This window comes from Lactuca saligna, chromosome 3 (genome assembly GCF_052625555.1).
Source record: "Lactuca saligna cultivar CGN05327 chromosome 3, ASM5262555v1, whole genome shotgun sequence".
Taxonomy (NCBI): domain Eukaryota; kingdom Viridiplantae; phylum Streptophyta; class Magnoliopsida; order Asterales; family Asteraceae; genus Lactuca; species Lactuca saligna.
Window position 1 is genome coordinate 46,087,249 of NC_136419.1, and position 24,311 is coordinate 46,111,559.

General features: G+C 38.2%; 1 protein-coding gene across 1 annotated transcript; it reads left to right on the forward strand.

The window, feature by feature from the left end:
- Nucleotides 1-1,070: 1,070 nt before the first annotated feature.
- Nucleotides 1,071-3,159, forward strand: LOC145033629 (pectate lyase 1-like). The gene is made up of 4 exons (XM_078982208.1): nucleotides 1,071-1,428; nucleotides 1,558-2,197; nucleotides 2,290-2,532; nucleotides 2,630-3,159. The coding sequence occupies exons 1-4, from the start codon at nucleotides 1,253-1,255 to the stop codon at nucleotides 2,849-2,851; spliced, it is 1,281 nt and encodes a 426-aa protein (XP_078838334.1). The 5' UTR covers nucleotides 1,071-1,252; the 3' UTR covers nucleotides 2,852-3,159.
- The last annotated feature ends 21,152 nt before the right edge of the window (nucleotides 3,160-24,311 follow it).

Below are 24,311 nucleotides of genomic sequence, written 5' to 3' on the forward strand. Positions count from 1 at the left end.
GGACAAAAACTCAATTACCAAACTTTTTAGCAAATAATCACCACAAAACCAAAACTACCAATTCAACATGCATTTTACGATGCTAAAGTAGATTGCTATTTTTAAACTAAAATAGAAAACCAAAGTTCATTGCTATTTCTTGCACTTGAGACAAAAACCAAATTACCAAACTTTTTAGCAGATAATCACCACAAAACCAAAACTACCAAATTAACATGCATTTTACGATGCTAAAGTAGATTGCTATTTTACCGGCAACTTTTAGCAACAGCGGCGACAAACTGGAGGGAAGGGTACAACGTGTTTTTTCTTTAACTATTAGCGGCGACTTTTTTTAACTCTTTAGCGGCGACAAATATGTCGTCGGTAATAGTGTTGCAGGTTAAGGGTATATTTCTTGTAATGTCTCTCTCTCTCTCTCTCTCTCTCTCTCTATATATATATATATATATATATATATATATATATATATATATATATATAAAGAATACATTATTTAATAAAAATATAACTATAATACAAATACATTATTATCATTTTAAAACATTAAAATTTTTTTTTATTGTTTTAGATAATTAAAAATATAAACTATAATAAAAACTTTATTTACTTAGTTTGATAAAATTTATTAATAAGTATAAAATAATTTGTTTTTTTATTTATGACCATTAAACTCTAAACCACATTTACCCTCCATTACACATTTAACCACCTCATCACCTTCTATCCATTACACATTTAACCACCTCATCACCTTCTATCGGCCTTATCAATTTTCCCACTTCAGCTCTCCATATTGGAGATAGCCTAAGGTCAAATGGATGAATCATTTTGTACCACTTTAAATTTTTCCAAACAGCTAAACTTTAATAAAAATGGATAACGAAGGCCATCAAATCTAAAGTCTCTCATTTTAGTCACTTTTTTGGACCGAGCAAAATCTGTGAATGAGGTGTTGTCCTTGGTTTGCGGTCATTTCTTCTCTTGGTGTCCGTTATTAATTAGTAGCAAATGTAGTTATCAGGTGTTTGTTGGTAAACCACTTATTACTAAATATGTATAAGCAAAATCTTCTTATTTAAAACAAAGAAGATCTCCAAAACCAAATATGTTGAAGGAATCACTTGCTTTTATCGTGGAATAATAAAGCTAGTGATTCAAAAAAAAAAAAAAAAATCATCATATATAGTGTACTGTTTTAGGTACTTTTGAGAAAGAACTTTGTAAAACGGAAGGAAAAGAGAATCAAACAATGAGAAAACATTATTTCTTACTTTGTATTACCCAGGCCTTAGTTTTCTTGGTGCCGGTTATATTAGCTCGGACATCCACCTTCTCAATCACATCCAACAACGTAGAATTTGAAGAGAATACAGCTAAAATCCCTGCGAAGATCCTTACAGCAAATATCGCGAATCAAACTGAAGGGTGAGTATGTTTCTTCATGAATATAAGCAATTAGCTAACCTCAAGACCTGGAATTAAATAAGGTTTGACATTTAACTTTAATCGCAACAATGTCGTAGTAGCTCTTATTCATATATAAAACTCCTGTAGATCTTTACCCGGATCAAATTCAACAAGGAGGGACCTGCATGCTTGTCAAGCAGCAAACCCAATAGACAAGTGCTGGAGGTGCAAACCCGATTGGGCAGAAAATCGTCAAGCATTAGCAGATTGCGCCCTTGGTTTTGCAAAAGGAACAACAGGTGGCAAAGGTGGTGAAATCTATGAGGTGACTGATCCTTCAGATGACGCTTGTGACAAACCAAAGGAAGGGACACTTCGTTTTGGAGTTACGAGAGACAAACCTTTATGGATCATCTTCACCAAAGATATGGTGATCACGCTGAAACATGAGCTCGTGATATGTAACGACAAGACAATCGATGGTAGAGGTGCCTCTGTCGAGATTGCTAATGGTGCAGGTCTCACCATTGGGAATGTCAAGAATGTCATTATTCATGGAATCCATATCCACCATGTAAAAGTAACGGAAGGTGGTATGATTAGTGATTCAGAGACACATTCTAGGTCAAGAGCAAAAAACGATGGTGATGGTATCTATATTTATGGTTCTTCCAAGATATGGATCGACCATGTGACACTCAATGATGGCCCAGATGGGCTTGTCGATGTCACACAGGGCGCCACTTGTGTAACCATTTCCAACTGCAAATTCACCAGTCACAACAAAGTAAGAATTAGCATTTGGTATCTCAAGTAATATACATATCTTCCTATTAATTATATACAAAAAATCTGTAAAACGTTGTAATCCACGAACAGGTGATGTTGCTAGGGGCAGATATTACACATACTCAAGATAAAAACATGCAAGTCACTGTCGCATACAATAAGTTTGGAGAAGGATGTATCCAAAGACTGCCTAGGTGTCGATATGGTTTTTTCCAGGTCGTTAACAATGACTATCACAAATGGCAAATGTATGCCGTTGGTGGTAGTAGTGACCCTACTATCTTGAGCCAAGGCAACCGTTTTTTGGCTCCTGATGTGGCTAAATCGAAACAGGTATATATGCAAAACCACCCATGCATGTACGTAGCTTACGTACTAAATGATACTTGCCTCTTTGTATTGATCTAAGAGAAAAATATGATGTTTAAAGGTGACACAAAGGCATGATGCCCCTGAGGAAGAGTGGAAGAACTGGAAGTGGAAAACGCAAAATGACACTTTCCTAAATGGAGCCTTTTTCGTACCATCAGGTGGTGAGTGGGAACCAACCCCTGAACAGAGCGCCGGTCTGATTCCACCTTGCCCTGAACCCGTTGAGGCGCTCACTTGTGATGCTGGCAAACTCACATGCACGCCTGGCCAGCCTTGTTAAGCATCCAAATTAGAAGAACAAGAAAAAAAAAAAAAAAAACACATTAATGTTCTTACTTTTGAAGGTCAAACAAAGGGATGATGCTCGTGATGAAGAGTGGAAGCATTCGCATTAATCTTGAAAGGATGTACAGTTAAGGAACCTCTCAATACAAAGGCACCATAGTGTATATTTTATCGTTTATAATCTTTAATTTAATCACTTTTGTATATATGCCATGTAGGATTGTAGGCTCTTAGCGTGCATATGAACAGTTACGTCTAATTAGATCCGTTTGTATAATACACATGTTTCCATTTAATTTATAATCGGTGATATTTATCCATGCTTGTAATTTATAGTAAACTAGACACACAATTGTGTTTTACACATGGTGAAATTATATGCTAAAAAAATATATTATTATACATATTAGAAGGCGTATCAGCTGGTGAACAGTCCTAGATATTGAGCCAGCTTCAATACCAGGTAGTTTGGAGCTTAGGCTTCATTCGGCTTCCCCTTGCACCTGTTTTTCTAAGGTTTCTCCAACCAAACTCTTTCCATATGCTGTTTTTTGTATTCATAGTACAAAGGAAGACTTGATTCTTTTTGCTATTCTAATTATCCTCGAATTTCCGTCTGATCATTGGTTTTTTTCTCTTATTCATCTACAGTTTTGGCCGAGTTCCTTTATGATGCTTCAATCCTCGGTTTTCCGTTGGGGATGTTAGAGGAGTAGCGATGGATTTCCTCGATTTTCCGTTAGGGATGCGGAAAGAGTAGCGATGGATTAATTTTTTTGGGTTCGATTATGGTGAAGCATTTGCGCTTCCACGCTCCATTTACCTGATAGAACCCACAATTTGCTTGCGTTTGGAAATCATTGAACGTTTTCTTTTGAGACACAATTCCTCAAAATTTTGTCTTCTTGAAACATATTTGGAAAGCCTTCGTCGGGTTCCAAAAGTAAATCTTTGATATTGAACCCTCGACATGGATTTTCCTATGCCATCTTCACCATTTCCCCATTTTCTCTTTCGCCTCCTATTAGATAGTTAAATACTGAAAGGGGTATAACGGTAATTCCTAAATAGAGTTTGTTAGAGGTTTGCTAAAAAAATAGAGGGTATGATTACATTGGTAGTCAGGCATAAATATCTTAGATTGGTGGTAGTCTCTAGAGTAAAATTGGCTCATTGGTTAGGCCATTGAGAGAGGGATTCATCCCTACGCAATCATCCTATAAGGAGATTGTATTCTCTATCTTGTTTCATTCAATCCCCAATATCAATTCCAGTTTTCTCTATCAATTATCTATTGTTGTTTGTTTTTGTTTTTTTTTTCAATTCTTCATCATTGGTCCGACCTGCTACGATCTACCTTTGTTTCACCATATTTGATATCAATGGATTTCACAAAATTATGGCCCGTGAACAGGAATTAGAAAGAGAATTTTGAAAAGCGATGTTGACTTGGATGAAACAACAGGATCCCGAGTTTTCCTCTGATATTAGCAATTTTCCATATTCGATAGTGACGTTACTAGAACCGATGGTTGGTGATGCTTCTAGGGATACGGATGGCATGGTTAGCGGTTTACAATCTGAGATTAACAATCTGATGTGTTCTATTGGTGCTATTTAGCCTTCACGTGATATTCCAGTTGCACCGATGGTCATCCCACCTTCAATTGCGGGATTCTTGACTTTAATGGGGGTTGCCGACCAGGGAAAGCCGTCAACTGGTGAGAAATTGGAAACCATAAAGCAAACCTATTCATGATCTGATTCTCCAGATGAACTTTCCAATAACGTAGAGGAAACATTTCGTCCATTGTCCAGTATTCTATCCCAGACTTGTTTCCGTCCTCAGCAAGGGTTAAACCCAATTGATGATTCAGATCAGGAACCATCTATGTTTGGCAGGATGCACTACTACAAAAATACCCTTTAATAACATGCAATTCTTATCGTAAAACGCTCAGACGACAAGCAAATGTGTGTCAAGGAAGGCCATGTCATAACGAAAGACGACACGCTTTTCCGCGTCGTAAACTTACGACATGCATTTATGATGTACCTCTATGACATGTAATGCGTGTCAAGGAAGCCCCTGACATAAAGGAAGACTACACGCTATTACTTGTCGTAACCTTACGACGTACGTTTAGGACGCGCATTGCATATCATTAAATCCATTGTCATAAATGAAGATGACACGCATTTGAACGTCATAAACTTCAGCTGCTAGTGACGATACACATTTACAAAACGCATTTACGATATGCATTTACAACGTGAATACACATAATAAAAAACCAAAGATATACCAAAACATTCAATTTCATCTAAATACCAAGCAAGTTACCTAACATTACATGTCAAACAACACTACATGTCAACACTAATAACACTTAAGAACATGTTTTTCCTGCATTTGGAGCACCCACTATTCCTATATCAGCAACCAACTTTAGGTCCAATTCCAACCACCTGTAAAAGAACAACATTAGAAGTGATTAATGATTTGATTGAATGATTAAAAAATTAAAAGTAAACCTAGACAGAACAGGTGCCTTAGCTTTGACACAATGGAGATAACATTAATAATAAGTTGGAAACAATATTAATATTTAATACCTTTCTCTGGTTGATGACCATCGATCAACCTTCCATCATCCAACATTTCAAGCAAAGTATGAGTAATGCTAGCAAATCCGATATTGAACAAGTTGTATAATCATATATTAACATAATCACCAAAAACTATGTGTAATGCTAGCAAATCCAAATAGAAACATAGAGATATTCATAATTGTCCCATAAATGCCCTTCATAAACGTTAGCAGATTTTGGAGCTCCTTTTAAGGTGAGTCCTTTGAATGTGTTCACCTTCACAAATAAACAAATAAACTTCATAAAGACTTGATAACTTGAACATAATGGCAAAAGAAATTGTTCAGAAAAAAAAATAATGCAAGTTTTCTAAATATGTCTCAAGGTTCATCAAGTGACTATATTTGTAGGGTAGCATTAAGCAAGTCAGTTGTGAGTAACCATACTCGTGTTAAGCTTTTCTGAGCTGTGTGAATGTTTTATGCCAGGTCAACATGTCATATAGAAAAATACTTAAAAGTTACAAGTAAATCATATAACTTACCATAGTCAAAGTAATCACATCTTGACCATCAGATTCACCTGCAAAATAGCCCTATGCTTTAAATATGCCAGAAAAAGGCAATTAATCTATACACGATCAAAAAAATTGTCTATTTTAAATAGTCTCACTTTGAGTGAAGCAATCATTGGTTGTTTCCTTTTTTAACTTTACAGATCTAACTTTATAGATCTACAAGAAACCCAACATAAACCATTTCTAAATTTACAGATCTACAAGAAACCAAACTCAATGCCCTTGCTGCAGATTCTTTAATTGAAATATCCTTAGACCTATTAAAAATCCTTTATTTTTTCTTCTCATTTTTCCTTTTTTATTCCAATAAAACAACCCTAGAGAAAAAACCCATAGAAAATCTTGAAGCTTTTATGATGCGGAGGTAAACTACTAATCTAAATCTAATGCATGTCTGATCCAAATCTAATGCAGGTATGAGTTATCCAGATATGATTTCTACTTGATATTGTGTGAATGCCATATTTTACATATGCCCTACAAAAAGAAGAAGCATGTTATTATAGAATAGACAAATTTACAATCAACTGGAGCAACATTATTCTAATTCTAATTCCAGAGTTCCCCAATATACACAGTTAGACATGGTTATCATTTCTAGTTGATGTGAACACAAAAAGGAAATTAGTTGTTTCATATATATTTTCATAGCATAAATAACAAATAAGTCGTTGCATAGTCATATACCTTCTTGTCTTTTGACTTCTTCCACAAACTGAGTTCCTCATGTTTTCGTATTTTTCTCTGTGAAAGATATGATGCAAAGATAATGGTCAAAAAACAATCTCTTAATGTAAAGTTTTTACTTTTTTAATAATTTAATTAATAAAAAGCAATTAATGTGTTATCTATTATAAAAAAGAGTGAGAAACTCGCCGCCATCTGTCTACACCTGAGAGCAACATCACGAACAGTTTATTAGGAAATGTGGCACCAATCTTGATATACCTTATAACTTCAGGTTCATCAACATATCTACATATATTGAACAAGGTCAAGGGCATAAATGTAATTTGTCCAATTTTGAAAATGTAACACAAAGTGAACCCGGTAGAGCAAAATACATACTTGGGAAATGCTTCCTCTAGTTTATATTGTTCTTCAACAGACCACTCCATAGCCACACCTGCTTTGTGCTTCAATTCTGGGGCAGAATCAACAATAATAGAATCACAAGAATTCCAAATTCCTGTGAATGTTGAACTAATGTTGTTTGCTATAGCAGAATTCCCTAAAAATATAATGTCATGTGTACCATTCATTCGATGGAAATCCCCAATCATACTAATCTCAGATTTGTTGTCTCTTAGGCTAGATTGGAACGATATAGCTTGTTGATTCAGAGATGAAGTTTTTTTATGTTGAAAACCCGTATTTTGATTAGGAAAATGGTGTTGAAGTTATGTAGCGTTTGAGCTACAGAACAGAGGGAATTTCGTACACCCAAAACAAAAGAGGAAAGAAAAAACCCATATTTTGAAACCCTAGATTCTCAGCTCAGATAGACATAACAGCCATAAAGTAATTTTGACATTATTCATTCATCAATTCATCTATTATGCCTTATTATACTTTAGAAACTTAGAAAATGTCGTGAAAAAAAACTTTAAGTCCTGTATAAACCTTATAGAGGAAGAAATTTCACAAAGCTATGTAGCAAAAAATCATTAATCTTATGGTTCATCTGCAAATAGATTCAAATAAGAGCACCAAAACTAATCTAAAAACTAAAAATATACAAAAACTTACAAATAACATCAGGTCTTCATCATCTTCGTCTCTTGTAAATAATTATGAATCTCATTTGATGAAATCCCATGTGATTAAGCACCAATAAAAAGATAAACATAAAGCAACATAAAATTAAACAAAAAATGAACCGTAAAAAATACAAAAAAAGAAAAAAGATTGAAATTCCATTATTACACCGAAAAAATACAAATAATAGGCAGACCCCTTCCTGAAGTCCAAAATTCATCCTCTATAGTGTGCTTAACATACATCTTGAAGGATTTTTTTGAGATATTCAGTTCCTACAAACAAAATATTGAAATTAAGATAGATACCAAGACCTGAAGAAAGATATACAAACGATCATAACATATTGATAACAGATTGATTATTCTTTTATAAAGCATTAGGAAAATTATCAAAACCTGGAACCCATGAATGTTAAGTGAAAATTATGTATTTAGATGAAAAAACACAAGAACATAATCAAAATCGGAGACCTGTAGACATCAAAACGGTTAAGCACCAAAAATCTAAGTGACCACAAAAGCATAGAGTTATAGTTAGGTATGTCTATCTTATGGAAAAGGTGGTACCTGGTGAGTTTTAACAAACGTTGTTTGATGGAGTATCTAGATGAGTGGAACAAAAAATTCTAGGGGATTTCCCAAACCAGTGGCGGTGTCGACCGGAAAATCCTTGTAGTTCCATAACAACGGTACAGTGGTTTCCCGAACGGGATCGCAGAATTCGAAGCCTAAAGTAGATAGGATGTCAAGAACTTCAATGGAAACTGACATAAATTTGGGTTAAAAACAGCGCCTCTAGTGTTGTTAGGGTTTTTTCTATTCGTTCCTTTGTCTCCCTTTTTTTGATCAATAGGTTTTGTAAGTCGACTTTTTGAACGTAATATCTATCGCTCTCTACACCAAAGCGAAGATGAAGATGAAACTATTTGATTGTGGAAGCCCCTTGTCTATTTGCAAAGACTAAAATATATATGGAAACATTGAAAGAAGGAAACGACTGATGTTCACGTCTTCTATTCATGATCGTTGCTCATGTCGATAGCTTCAAAGCGCCATAATCTGTTCTTCACAAATCTGTTACTAAACCCGAGAGAATCGACCTTGGTTTTCCCACTATTGACTAATGTTCAAAGAGCCATTTATGGTGTGTGATGGAAGAGATGAAGGTAAGCCATGGTCGCCGGCAGGTGAGGTGAGCCAAAGTAGAAAACGTTGAAAAAATCACTCTGGTTAATTCTTGAAAAAATCCCTAGATAATGGTCCCTATGATTTTGTGATGAGATGAATAGTTCGTACGCGCGTTTAAAAAATTATAAAGTGACATGCTTACACGACACGCCTTTTATGATGGGTGTCCTCCGTGTTTTTATTATTTTTTGTTCTGACATTAATTTTAGGACACGCAAAAATGCACATCTTAAATCCAAAATTTTTTAGAGGGATGACATTATTTTTAGGAACCACAATTTTGCGTATCGTAAATCATTGTGTGTCATTGTTTGTGTGTCATTAAAGGCCTATATTATACTAGTGATGGACAGTAATGGGCCGAAGGTGTCTATACCCGTAGATATGAATCAGGCGATACAAGTCAAGTTGTCAAAATCTTACCCTAATCAATGTTTCTCTGGGTTTCATTCATCAGAAACGCCTCTAGTCTTTCAACGATATCGAGGGGTAGGCCCGCCTACTAGAATGGAATGGGAAGAGAAACACAAAAAGGATTTATGTCATCAATGTGGAAATGGGACGACTCATAATTTTTTGGAAGGAATACTTCATGTGTTATTATTGGGGAATGTTGTTCAGGATGATGAACATTATCTGATGGAAGAAGACCAGTTTCCTACTAATACATGTGTTGCTTTGGAATTCCGTGGGGTTTCCGCTGATATCACTTTGAGAGGTAAAATGCTAAACTTAGAAGAATGAATCATTAATATTTCAAAAGTAATAGTCGAAGATAGATATGACATTCTTAATTTGATATCTCAACAACGGGTGAATTCTCTTTCATAAGGTTTGTTGTTGAAGCCGATGAAGATATGGGAAATAAATGGTTGTATTCATGCAAACTTTGGTAAGTGTGTTCAAGTGGAACATCCATATCCTACAAGGTTATGTATAGCCTTGGAATTGGTTGGGGTGACATCTGATTCATCTTTAGGGGAATGATTTTATGGGAGGAGAGAGTAATTTTGGATACTCTTGGGATCTTTGACATCAACTGTAAAATAGGGAAGGGTCACAACCACTTTAGAAATAATATTTCGGATGTCAAGATAATAATAGGAGCATGCACTTTGAAATTTGAGATTGAAGGGTTGATATTTGATATGGATCAGTTATACATAACAGTGAAGGTGATAGGGTTCAAGTTGTTAGGCATAGTGATTCACTATTAGGACAATTTGGAAAGGCAATTCGTATGCAACGGAGTAAAAAGAAATCTTCAAGGGCTGCATACTCTTCCGATGTCTTCGACCTCTCTTTCTTATGGGTGATTCTTAATAGACAAATTCCTACCAGTGAGCTCTTCCTTATTCTTGATTAATATAGAAAATGATTTTCTGTTGTTCTTTTTTTGGATCCTTACGGGACTGACAACGCTATATGTTCATGACCTGTTTTGGGATAAACTTTACATCAGCTCAAGGCTTTCTTACTATATGCACATATGAGCATGAAGGAACAAGTTAATAGCAAACTAAGAGATGTTACTAAAGTGGTGAAATTCAAATTCTACTTCCAGATGTTTGTTTCCATCCACAATCATCAAGACATAATTTCTAAGGGACCTTTTCAACATATGGAGAAAGTGAGAACCATAATGTTAAAGCTGGACTTCTCTTCCTTCTTCAAGATGCACTTGCTCATTTTTTATGGCATAAAAAAACAATGACATATTTCATTGCAAAATTTTTGTTACCAGAACCGAAATTGAGTGCTTCGGATTAGAGGATTCCCATCATTTTTCTTGTTTTCTATTTGATTATTCATCTATGTGAACAAGTTGGTTGGTGGTTAACTGGATGGAAAGGGCGACTGACCAAAGTGGTACAAGGGAGGTGTAACATCCCGAAATATCAAGAGTAGAGTTGAAGGGCTAAAAGAGTAAATTGGGAAAGAGTGACTCGGCGAGTCCATGTGTGGACTCGGCGAGTAGAGTCGCGACTTGGTCGCGTGTTAAGTGGCTGACTCGGCGAGTCAGTGTAATGGACTCGGCGAGTAGGCGCTGAGTGGAGAAAACCCTAATTCTTGGGGTTGAGCTTTATATAAAGATCACTATGTTTTCCTCCCAGCCTCTTTATCACCCCTTGAGCCCTAGAAAACCCTAAATCACGGAAAAGCACCATTGTTGAGTGGATTGGAGCTTGGAGAAGTAATGGTTGAAGGAATTTTGGGAAGATTGAAGGCTTGGAGCAAGGGGCTTTGCTTGGATTCGAATTGCATTGCAGTTGGGGCATCACTTAGAGGTAATATCTCGTTGTTGACCTGTTGTTATGTTGTTTCTTCATTTTGGGGTTTGTGAGAAATTGTCTATGGATGAAATGGGAAGTCTAGAGGTTAGATCTGAGGTTGCTACCTTAGATCTGGAAGGAAGAAGAATCAGAGAGCATGAAAGTCCCTGTGTTGGAGTGTTTAGTGAAGCTTACATGTCCCAAACCCTAGCCCCAATGTGCAAACGGCTTGGATCTCTTTGGATTCACGTAAAGTTTGCCACTTTACGTGATGGATGAGTGGTAGGAGACTAGATCTATGTTTTGGATCAATTGCATGGCCTGAGATGCTTCTGTATGGATTCAGACCGGTGGTACTCGACGAGTCACATGGGGCGACTCGACGAGTTGCTTGAAGATGGCCTGGAACTCGACGAGTTGGAAGAACAACTCGGCGAGTAGGTTGAAGATAGCCTTGGACTCGACGAGTCCATTTGGACTCGGCGAGTCTTGTCGAAGAGTCCCAAATATTCTCTGGTTGAGTCGAGAATCGGTGAGTCGAGGGATGACTCGGTGAGTCGTGTGCGAGTGGACTCAGAGTTGTTGGACTCAGCGAGTCTCGGGGTGACTCGGCGAGTTAGGTCGTAGATTGAGTGAAGTTCTGATTATGGGAACTCGACGAGTCACAGGGTTGACTCGGCGAGTAGGGTCAGTCAGGGGTTGACTTAGACTGAGGACTTTGATTTCGACCAAGGGTTGGCCGTTGACTTTTAGGGTTTGGTCAGTGATGTGGCCTTTGGGCCAAGAGAGAGGTAAAATAGTCTTTTACCCATAAGAGGGTGTTATGAGAGGATTTATTCTAGTGTCGAGAGTTATATTCATGAGAGTATTTGCCTTACGTGTTAGGCGGTGGCGAGTTCGAGATTCAAGTGTGGGGATATCTGCTTTCTGCTTGCCAGGTGAGTCTTCTCACTATACTTTACCTTGAGTAGGTAACCAGAGTTATGTGATCAGAGTATTTGTATGCTATATGTACGTGATGTGTTGTACTGCATTATTTCTATGTGATTTATGCTGTGCATGTTTATAGAGTTGGAACCGGAAGGTTCCCAGAGTTAGAACCTGAGGGTTCACAGAGTTTGGGTGCACGGACCCATAGAGTTATAGCCTCGAGTGGCTAATATGTGTTATGTGTGGTATTTTGGGGAACTCACTAAGCTTCGTGCTTACAGTGTTTTTTGTGATGTTTTTCAGGTTTCTTTCAGTATCACAGGACGGCACCGGCTTGATTGTACACACCAGAGAAAGAGTCATATTTTGGAGGATCCTAGTTTTCTATGCAAGTGAAAATGGAGTCATGTTTTGTAAATCGAATATGAATGAGATTTTAAACAAGTGTTTCTAAGAATAAAATGATTATTTTAAATGAAAAAAATTGTCTTGAAATTTACAGTGTTACAAGAGGAAGCAAAGGAGGTTGCTATTTCGTGGATTTGGAGCTTGGATCATCACTCTAGAGGTATTATTTTCGGACCATTTTCTGTTTGGTGAAACTTGATGCAAGTTAGGGCTTAATATGATCTTTTATGGGGTGATTTGGTGCCCCTTTGGTTCCCTCTTTGAGTTGAGACCATGGATCTGGATCCATAGAGGTCCAGAGGGCCTCACTCATCAAGCTTTATGGGTGGAAATGGAGTCCTTGGCCTTGTGTTGAAGTAGTAGAGTCAAAAACATCATTTGTGATCATGTAGAGGTTATTTATGCATCAAGATTGTGACTTTACGTGCTAAATAAGCATGGGGGGACTGGATCTATGGATTAGTGGACTGGATCTGGCCTTTAGAACAAGATTGAGTCAGTGCATGGCACGGACTCGCCGAGTCCGAAGAACAGACTCGGCGAGTAGCTTGAATGTTGCACGACCACTCAGCGAGTGGCCTCGCCGAGTTGGGGTGAGTGAACTCAGTGGGTCAAGGGGAAGTCAGGATGGACAGGTGGACCGAGTCAAACCGGACTCGCCGAGTTGTTCTTGAGACTCGGCGAGTTGAGTCGTGGTGGCCCCACAACTCGTGCTAGGTGGAAACTCATCGAGTTGGGAGGGGATGCTCGACGTGTCAAGAGAGGATTCCAGGGAAATCGGTGAATGCGCTCAGACTCGCCGAGTCGCTATAGTGCACTCGCCGAGTCCGGTCAAGTTGACCGTTGACCAGCGTTGACCTAGATTGTCTGGTTATGGTATGGTCAACCCTAGTTGGGAAAGTGTTAATTAGAGATGTATTGTGCTATAGGGGGACTTCAGCTCGGCAGATCGAGTGTTTAGCGATTTCAGGGTTTCGGTTTACCGAGACACGCGAGGTGAGTCTTCTCACTATACTTTACCTTGAGTAGGTAACCAGAGTTATGTGATAGAGTATTTGTATGCTATGTATGTTATGTGTTGTACTGCATTACTTTTATGTGTTTGATGCTGTGCATGATTACAGAGTTAGAACCAGAAGGTTCACAGAGTTAGAACCTGAGGGTTCACAGAGTTTGGGTGCACGGACCCACAGAGTTATAGCCTCGAGTGGCTAATATGTGTTATATGTAGTATTTTGGGAAACTCACTAAGCCTTGTGCTTACAGTGTTGATGTTATTTGTTTCAGGTACTAGTGACGACCGTGGGAAGGCACCGGCTTGATCCGTACACACACGTTTGGAGCTTGACATTTTGATCTTGGGATTTTGTACTATTTTGTTGAACAATTAAAAAGGGGTGTTTCTATGAATATTGATGGAATTATGTTTTATAAAAATCGAAAAATTTGTTTGAAAAAAATTAGTGTTACAGTGTTGTGATACTGCGAGGAGCCGTAGTACTCACTAGTCAGAGGGTGTTGTGATACTGCGAGGAGCCGTAGTACTCACTAGTCAGAGGGTGTTGTGATACTGCGGGGAGCCGTAGTACTCACTAGTCAGAGGGTGTTGTGATACTACGGGGAGCCGTAGTACTCACTAGTCAGAGGGTGTTGTGATACTGCGGGGAGCCATAGTACTCACTAGTCAGAGGGTGTTGTGATACTGCGGAGAGCCGTAGTACTCACTAGTCTGAGGGTGTTGTGATACTGCGGGGAGCCGTAGTACTCACTAGTCAGAGGGTGTTGTGATACCGCGGGGAGCCGTAGTGCTCACTAGATGGCAAGAGAGTGTGATGATGGAATGTTCTCCGATCAGTGTATGATGTGGAAGAGTTTTGGGCTTGAGTAGCCCTAGTATTGAGTTTTTGGAGCCTGGATGTTGGACCAGGGGCGAGATTGGGGTCCCCGTCTCTGTCGGGGAATGTGGTGAGATGCGCAAGGGATATGCGCAGCAGAAACCAGAGATCAGAGTGGAGATGATCCTCGGTTGGATTGTACTTTCTTGCATAAGGAAAAGAGAATTTCGTGACTTGCGTGTCACAGGGCCGGGATAGTGGTCACGGGGAGGAAGTTAGTGGGATATTTGGATCATGATTTGGGTGACCTTGGGAGGCTCAGCTATGGAGTCAAAAGCTGACCTGGTGACCAGTCTCGAAGAGGGATATGAGATGAGCTAGAGCCTATCATGATGATGTCTGAGGACACCTCAGAGGGAGTGAACGATTCAGACGCTCAAAGACATGCTTCGGGCATGTGTATTAGATTTCGGAGGGTGTTGCGGCACGTATTTATCCTTGGTTGAGTTATCCTATTTCAACAGCCATCATTAGTGCATTGGTATGCCACCCTTTGTGCTGTTGTATGGGAGGAAGTGTCGGACCCTCATTTGCTGAGGAAAGTGTCGATTCGCGGAAGTGGAAGTTGTAGTGAGAATGGATGATTTGGAGTATGATGGTCGAACATTGTGTCTGTGACAGTGGTATGGAATGACATCATGATGGGATGTCTGCTGAGGATGCGGAAGGGATTCCGCGGGCGTAGAGCCAAGAGTCTCATGATGGATGTAGGGATGGAGTCTGGGACTCCCAGCTTGATTCTGATCAAGGGCCGTGTGCGTAGTGGTGGTGTCTCCTGGGGATGTTAGAGATGTCATCAGTGCGACGGGTTCTCCTAACCCGAGAGTGCGAAGGTTGGTGCGGCTTGGGTGCTTGATTGCAAGAAGAGGACTCATGAGAGTTGCTCTGGGATTGAAGAGTGGGCCTTTCTATCGTCACGGATTGGATAGAGTGGGATTCGGATCGGGGATCCGATGGTTCATGGCTTCTAACCCTTATGGGTCGAGTGATTGTTGACATTTGGGTCAGTGATGTTTCATGGGTAATTCTCGGATCATTGAGTGTGGTTATCAGAGGGTACATCCGGTGCCCGGTTCGAGACAGTGGTCAGGACACCGTAAGGAAAGGAAAAGTGTGTTCGAGTTTTGATGGGTATGCCTTGTGAGATCTGGTCCGATTAAGGCCAGGTGGCACGTTGTGGGAGTATTTCTAGAGTTGAGTTGCTGTAGGCTTCGAGGGAGAAGCCTAATTTAAGTGGGGGAGAATTATAACATCCCGAAATATCAAGAGTAGAGTTGAAGGGCTAAAAGAGTAAATTAGGAAAGAGTGACTCGGCGAGTCCATGTGCGGACTCGGCGAGTAGAGTCGCGACTTGGTCGCGTGTTAAGTGGCCGACTCGGCGAGTCAGTGTAATGGACTCGGCGAGTAGGCGCTGAGTGGAGAAAACCCTAATTCTCAGGGTTGAGCCTTATATAAAGATCACTATGTTTTCCTCCCAGCCTCTTTATCACCCCTTGAGCCCCAGAAAACCCTAAATCACGGAGAAGCACCATTGTTGAGTGGATTGGAGCTTGGAGAAGTAATGGTTGAAGGAATTTTGGGAAGATTGAAGGCTTGGAGCAAGGGGCTTTGCTTGGATTCGAATTGCATTGCAGTTGGGGCATCACTTAGAGGTAATATCTCGTTGTTGACCTGTTGTTATGTTGTTTCTTCATTTTGGGGTTTGTGAGAAATTGTCTATGGATGAAATGGGAAGTCTAGAGGTTAGATCTGAGGTTGCTACCTTAGATCTGGAAGGAAGAAGAATCAGAGAGCATGAAAGTCCCTGTGTTGGAGTGTTTAGTGAAGCTTACATGTCCCAAACCCTAGCCCCAATGTGCAAACGACTTGGATCTCTTTGGATTCACATAAAGTTTGCCACTTTACGTGATGGATGAGTGGTAGGAGACTAGATCTATGTTTTGGATCAATTGCATGGCCTGAGATGCTTCTGTATGGATTCAGACCGGTGGTACTCGACGAGTCACATGGGGTGACTCGACGAGTTGCTTGAAGATGGCCTGGAACTCGACGAGTTGGAAGAACAACTCGGCGAGTAGGTTGAAGATAGCCTTGGACTCGACGAGTCCATTTGGACTCGGCGAGTCTTGTCGAAGAGTCCCAAATATTCTCTGGTTGCATCGAGAATCGGTGAGTCGAGGGATGACTCGGTGAGTCGTGTGCGAGTGGACTCAGAGTTGTTGGACTCGGCGAGTCTCGGGGTGACTCAGCGAGTTAGGTCGTAGATTGAGTGAAGTTCTGATTATGGGAACTCGACGAGTCACAGGGTTGACTCGGCGAGTAGGGTCAGTCAGGGGTTGACTTAGACTGAGGACTTTGATTTTGACCAAGGGTTGGCCGTTGACTTTTAGGGTTTGGTCAGCGATGTGGCCTTTGGGCCAAGAGAGAGGTAAAATAGTCTTTTAACCATAAGAGGGTGTTATGAGAGGATTTATTCTAGTCTCGAGAGTTATATTCATGAGAGTATTTGCCTTACGTGTTAGGCGGTGGCGAGTTCGAGATTCAAGTGTGGGGATATCTGCTTTCTGCTTGCCAGGTGAGTCTTCTCACTATACTTTACCTTGAGTAGGTAACCAGAGTTATGTGATCAGAGTATTTGTATGCTATATGTACGTGATGTGTTGTACTGCATTATTTCTATGTGATTTATGTTGTGCATGTTTATAGAGTTGGAACCGGAAGGTTCCCAGAGTTAGAACCTGAGGGTTCACAGAGTTTGGGTGCACGGACCCATAGAGTTATAGCCTCGAGTGGCTAATATGTGTTATGTGTGGTATTTTGGGGAACTCACTAAGCTTCGTGCTTACAGTGTTTTGTGTGATGTTTTTCAGGTTTCTTTCAGTATCACGGGACGGCACCGGCTTGATTGTACACACCAGAGAAAGAGTCATATTTTGGAGGATCCTGGTTTTCTATGCAAGTGAAAATGGAGTCATGTTTTGTAAATCGACTATGAATGAGATTTTAAACAAGTGTTTCTAAGAATAAAATGATTATTTTAAATGAAAAAAATTGTCTTGAAATTTACGGTGTTACAGGAGGAAACATCGACAAGGACAAATCATAGGCGCTTGTTGTGTATTAAGGAGCTATCCATTCATATGCAAGGATTGGTTCGATTTCTGGTGTATCACAAGATCTTCTTGGAAGCAAGTCTTGAGGTCAAGACTTTGTTAAAGGGGGTGTAGTGATAGGAATTAGATAGTTAAATACTTAAAGGGGTAAAAGGGTAATTCCTAAATAGAGTTTGTTAGAGTTTTGCTAATAAATAGAGGGTAGGATTACATTGTTAGTCAGGAAGAAGTATCTTAGATTGGTGTTAGTCTCTAGAGTGAGATTGGGTCATTAGCTAGGCCTTTAAAATAGGGATTCATCCCTGGGCAATCATCCTATCAGGAGATTGTATTCTCTATCTTGTTTCATTCAATCCCCAATATCAATTCTAGTTTTCTCTATCAATAGTTGATTGTTGTTTGTTTTTTTTTTAATTCTTCATCACCTCCTCTAATCAAGAGACTTCTTCTACTTGTCACCGGTGGATGAATGTTTGGGTTAATGGTTTGGTTTGATCTGGATAAACAACAACGTCTTCCTTCTACATTCATCTCTCTTGCCCTATCTTTGTCTTTCAATCTCGAAGATAAAGGTTTGTAGACACACTCTGTCCCCCCCCCCCCTCTCTCATTGCTTCTGATTTCTTGATTTTATTGGAATTTATTCGTGTTTAGGTTTTCTGGTGGAGAGCATTATGTTGGTGCTGAAGGAATTCTACTTAATCTTTAGTTTCCAAGCATGGTATGCTATTTTTTTACAAACTACAATATTAATTTTTAAAGTAAAATTGCCTTCTCTTTGGATACCATATCCAACAAATGTTTTGTGGAAATCTTTACCCAACCTTTATTGGGTAATTATACAACTTAAGATGATATTATTGTAATACAAATCTTTACCCAACCTTTATTTACTAATATGGCCCCAACCCAATTTATCATTTTTTTTCTCTGTCACACATAGATGCATATATTGTTTTGGATAGGTAGATGTAAATGGATATTGACACGTTGTGATGATTCCTTTTACTATGTAGTACTTTGTACATATTTTATAACTATTAGAAATAAAGAATGTAAATGATGTTAAATGGAAAATTATACTATGAAGCTGATGTACATAACCCAAATTTATTGTTTTTCCACAAGAAAAAAATCATTATTCTTAAAGACAATATGAGGTTACTTTCTTTCCAAATAAGTGAAAGTTATGATGAGGTAAAAAAAATTGAAGAGCGTTTACAGGCAGAAGAAATTGTTTGTAGGGAAAACATTATTATTGAGGCTCTTTACGAATGCAAGTGCAGGTCAGCGTTATGCTAGGTTGAGGTTGGTGACACCCAACTAGCTAGGGTTCAAGTGACGAATAGCACACTCACCTACCCAGAAATTATACTTGCATAACGTGTAACACTTATAATAGATATTAACCTATAATACTATAACTTATAAGTTCCAATGATAATCATATATTGAAAGCTAGATCTTTCATTAATCCCAATAAATATCTAGAATTCTATTAAATAAGGATCATTCAGGCCAGACAACTGGGAGGCAAGATCATTTCGGCATATAGCATTTCTGAAATCCAACAACCAAGCCAACATGAACATTCTAGACACTTCTCATGAAACTAGATCAATCAATATTATAACTGGAATTACTGATAAATCTTATTTATATATCCATAACAAAGTATGAATATAAATATAAGTTACACTAAAAGCGTAGCTTAACTTACAGGGATCCTAGCAAAAATCGGAATTTGTGTTGCCAGAACTTCGATACCGACCATTTCTACTCCACGGCTCTTAGATGCCTTAGGGTCTTACTACATAGGAATTCCTCAGACACATAAATGTATCTCTAGAGGTCGAATTTAAAGAAAGGTGTATGAGAAATGAGTGTGAGAAATGAAGAAGCTTGATCCAGTATAGATAGGCTGATTCGGCATGCACACCACACACATGGTCAGATGCATGCTACAAGCTTGTCCGGGATGCTGACATGCCATTGTCTGGGTGGTGCCATGTGTCGGCATATTGGTGGAGTGTTAATGCACACCACGTGCTTGATCTCTGCTCGCCAGTTTGTGTACGAACTTAGCAGTTCTTCAAAAATTCATATCTTCTTCATACGAGCTCTGTTTTTTATGTTCTTTATATCTACGTATAGCGATCAACGAGATCTATAACTTTCATTTAGACTCTATCGGCAAACTTTCATTTTATTTTTAACATGCTTAGACTGTTAAGGCCTGTATAAAAATCATACTCTCTCATATGAATTTTGTTCTCGGCTGTCTTTATGTCAACAAAATGATATGGAAGAGATCTTCAACATTTGTTTAGATTTTTTTCCTAACAATCAACCAATCTCTATTTCGGTTTCTATGTAGTACATTATTGTGCTGCAACTTATAAAAATCATAACTTCCTTTTATAAAGTCAGATTCAGGCTTTCTTTATATGCACACTCTCGGTTTTGCGATTACTATGACTTTTATCAATACTATTTATCCTAAATAGTTTTATATCAAAGACATCTATTTATGTAACTGATCGTTTATACTATAAGGCGAAAATGTTGTGTTACAAATATGCCACATTTATAGAGATTTCTTCCCTGAATTCCTACTCCTAGCGCACCTTGAGATAATTCTTATATTATCCCACTAGGGTTTCATGAGATCAACGTAAGATCTAGCTGATGTTGTTGCCTTGAATTTGTCCCTCCGTACTTATTTGGTTGTTGAAGTTTGTTTTCTACTGTATATGTACTCCCAAACTACTCATAAAGTCTTCCAAAACCAGGAATTCATCAGTTTGGACTTCTAGAAATTACACGTTATGATTGACAATCACTTTTATATGTAAAATTTCGACACCGTCGACTTGCTACGAAGTGATTAGCAATAGAAAATTTTCAACGACATTTTAATAGAATCCATTTTCCAAATCATACCCCTATTAAGGCTTATAACATATCTTAAAACACACATGGATCTAGATTCTAATTGGTTTCTTACCTAGTTCTGGAGTTCCATCATCTTGAAGTTTAACCAGATTACTATAACGGTTTTACTGGTTTAAAAACACTGGAACCAATACTCTAATATTGGTGACATACTCATAATAAGTCTTTCTTATCTTCCAGCTTACTAGATTATGATGAACACTAGGTCATTTAATACCTCTCTCTCAAGGCTCTAACTATATTATGTATATCGAGGTACAACTATTGTTCGAGCAATTCGTTCACGATACGTCGTGATACTTATCCAACTAATGGGATTATGATACCAGATCACTCTTATCATCACCCCCCCCCCCCCCGGGGGGGGGGGGGGGGTTAAAGACTCACGATCAACCCTTTGGTGATCTTAAAGAGTCACGACCTTTATCTGACTGTTTTAAAAGAACCTAGTCATCCTCCTTTCTTGATATCTACTTGTCACAATAAATCTTTTCTTTTTTAACTATTAAGACTATAGTCGGTCCTAGGTCCTTAATCTACATTGTATGGGTGCTAAAGTCTAACTGTTGTTCTATGCCAACCTATGAATGTTGAAATTTGATCCTAGTTTTCTATTAATTCTTACGCATATTGACTAAAGGAATAACTAACTAAACATGTAGTATATCTCGATGCCTAAAGTAACACTGAAGTATTACCATATGCTTAATGGGTATAGTCCTTTTTGAATGGTCTCCTCCTATAGGTTTCTAATTGTATTTCCAAAAACATTTTATCCCTTGACTTTGATCCTACTGCTAGAATCCTTTAACATGGGTCAAATAAACTCTTACTATGGTTGAGATGAAAATATCTAAGTTTGGTGTATCTTTTAAGTACTTGACACACTCAATGGAAAACTATACTACCTATTGAATCCATAAGCCTCTGATGTGAGGATGAATTCCTTATTCGTGAAGGTACGAACCTAGACGGTTCAATTGGCTATCTAATTTGTACCTAGGAATTTGGTAATTCTTAAATCGTATTAGTCACTTGGGAGGAAAGATCGACCTTTCCTTAAGAAAAAGGAAACCCATAGCCTATGGGTACTTTAATAGAAGACTTCATTCTTCTGTTACCCGCTCAAAAAATGAAACTAACCATTTCTGCATACTCATGATGCTACCCTCCTGATCCTTGATGTCAAAATAGAAGGTTAAACTACCCTTTACGTGTCGGTTCTCCCCCACTTGTGTTCGACGAATCATCTATCGATGTTCGTAATTAGCCAAAGTCTAAGCTGGATTTGCGTATGTCACTTTGTAGCTCTTTTTGACTTTGAAGAAACTCCTAGTTTTTATATTCAAAGACCTTTGATATTCTGATCATCATACTATTACTTGTGTCTACCGCAGTGATCTTCTTGCATAGCCCGACCAAAACAGGATAAAACCATAACAAGCACAATGTTACCTAAAAATTCCTAACACACACATATGTCTAAATGGTATAAATGCGCATTTTGACGATTGTGGGTCTACTCCATCCATCTCATTTCTCCAGGATAATCACCTTGTCGCGTTCCAATTGTCACTCTTGTAGAGGTCCTCCTAACAGCTCTAAAGTACTAAGGTGTAAACGAACAAAAAAAAACATGTGCATGCCTTTCTATACTAACTACAACGATCACACATTTTCCGGTCTTATGTGCAATAGTTAATAGGTTTGAACCTATTCTACACATGTTCCTTCATCCTCCAATTGACCTTCAGCCCTAATTCTTTGGTTATACTCGCTACTTCTAATTGGAACACACGTTCTTTCCTTGCGGTTTCTATCACAAATATAGTATCAGACTGAACGATCATATCTTAACGGCCTTCTATTGTATGAAACAAAAGATTTATAATGAACTAAACTATTGTCCCTACGATTCAAATACTTAACATAGAAGTCAAAATTCCTTCATTTTCTAATGTGGTACAACCACATCATGGTAGGTAGTAATGCTAGCTGCTAGTTTCTTTTCTCCAATGAAGCATGTGATTCTTCTGTCGATTATCTTGATCATTTCTTTCTTAAATCTCTCAACTAAAGTTGGCATTATGTCGAACAAGGTTCTCAGAACATAACTTATTTAAATTGGGCTCAATCTTATATTAATTGGGCCCGAACTTAGAGTCACTCTTCTAGACATCATCATACAATAGGTAATGATGGAAATGAAATGAATTCATAGTGTTAGCCACACTATCTACCTAACTACCAATTTCTTAGAAACCTTGCGACTCTTCCTTATCCAAGTGTGAGTCCTATGTTTCGGGTAGTATAAGCCTTTAATACCTTTCACACGTACTCATACTTGTCCTAAAAACTGTCTCGTAGTTTCCAATCCACTTTCAATACTACATACATTGACCACTAAACATATGTATGTATGTGTCCCATGAGCACATAAAATAGGTTTACCTAGACTCCACTAGGACTTTTCATCTTTACCAATTCCCCATCTTATGAATACATGCTCTATCAAAAATATATTGAACTTCCTAGACTCTCCTTCTAATATTCCTTTCCACTTTATCCTACTATTAGCTGAGGAAGAACTTCTATCAATATTAACTAATTATCAGACAAATATAGTTACATGCCGCTAAAATCAAACAGTTTGTTGACTGAAAGATCCATAACTACAATGGTTGGATTTAGATAAGAGTTGCGTAATAGCGGCAAAATGAGCAATCTAAAACTTTTTAATTATGGGAGCATGCAACCTATTTAATTATCGACTGAAAGATCCATAACTATTTATTATTACTATTATTATTATTATTATTATTATTATTATTATTATTATTATTATTATTATTATTGTTAGTATTATTATTATTATTATTATTATTATTATTTATGAAAAGATTTATTAATTACTCAGATCATTAGTTTGAGTCTGGAATCACATGAGTGTTCATCCAGTTCGCTCAAACCAGGGCTCTAATACCAACTTGTAACGTCCCTGTTTTCAACACAAGATTTTCATTTTTATTTATTTAATATATCAGAGTATAATTATATTATGTGGAAACATGATTGTGAATGCGTGTGTGTATAGTTAAACCTTGCCATTCTTACGAATCAATGGAGTGCCTAAAAACATTTGTAACAACTGGGTAAGCACTAGGCTTAATAAGTTCCCCAAAATATCATATACCATAATACCTATACATGCATACAAATGGGCCCCATCCAAACTACATAATGGGAACTGCCCAACATACATAATGAGCCCTGTCCAAACTACATGGTGGGCCCCGCCCGACAAACAGAACCATACATAGAGTCTACACATTAAGTTCTACTGATACATGCACACAAAAGTTGTACTATCGGCTCTACTTTACTAACTCTTATGTCCTAACATACATGGATATATATTGTACCACATGATATAGTGAGATAACTCACCTAGACAATTACTCCAACGATTGAAAGATATCCCTCCGGCGTAACGAGTAACACGTCTAATAGATACTAACCAAGAATACTATAACTTATCAGTTCCTATGATAATCTGATGATGAAAGCTAGATCTTTCACTAATCCTAATGAATACTAAGAGTTATATCAAATAAGGATCAACCAGGATGGAAATTTGGGAGGCTAGATCATTTTGGCGTATATCTTTTTTGAAATCCAACAACCAAGCCAACGTGACCATTCTAGACGCCTCTCACGTAAGTGGATCAATTAACATTATAACTAGAATTACGGATAAATCTTAT

Excerpts from the sequence above, each read along its gene's own strand:
- LOC145033629 (XM_078982208.1), top strand. The coding sequence starts at position 1,253 with ATGAGAAAACATTATTTCTTACTTTGTATTACCCAGGCCTTAGTTTTC. Across the intron at positions 1,429-1,557 it reads ATCGCGAATCAAACTGAAGG|ATCTTTACCCGGATCAAATT; the intron begins GTGAGTATGTTT and ends AAACTCCTGTAG. Across the intron at positions 2,533-2,629 it reads ATGTGGCTAAATCGAAACAG|GTGACACAAAGGCATGATGC; the intron begins GTATATATGCAA and ends TGATGTTTAAAG.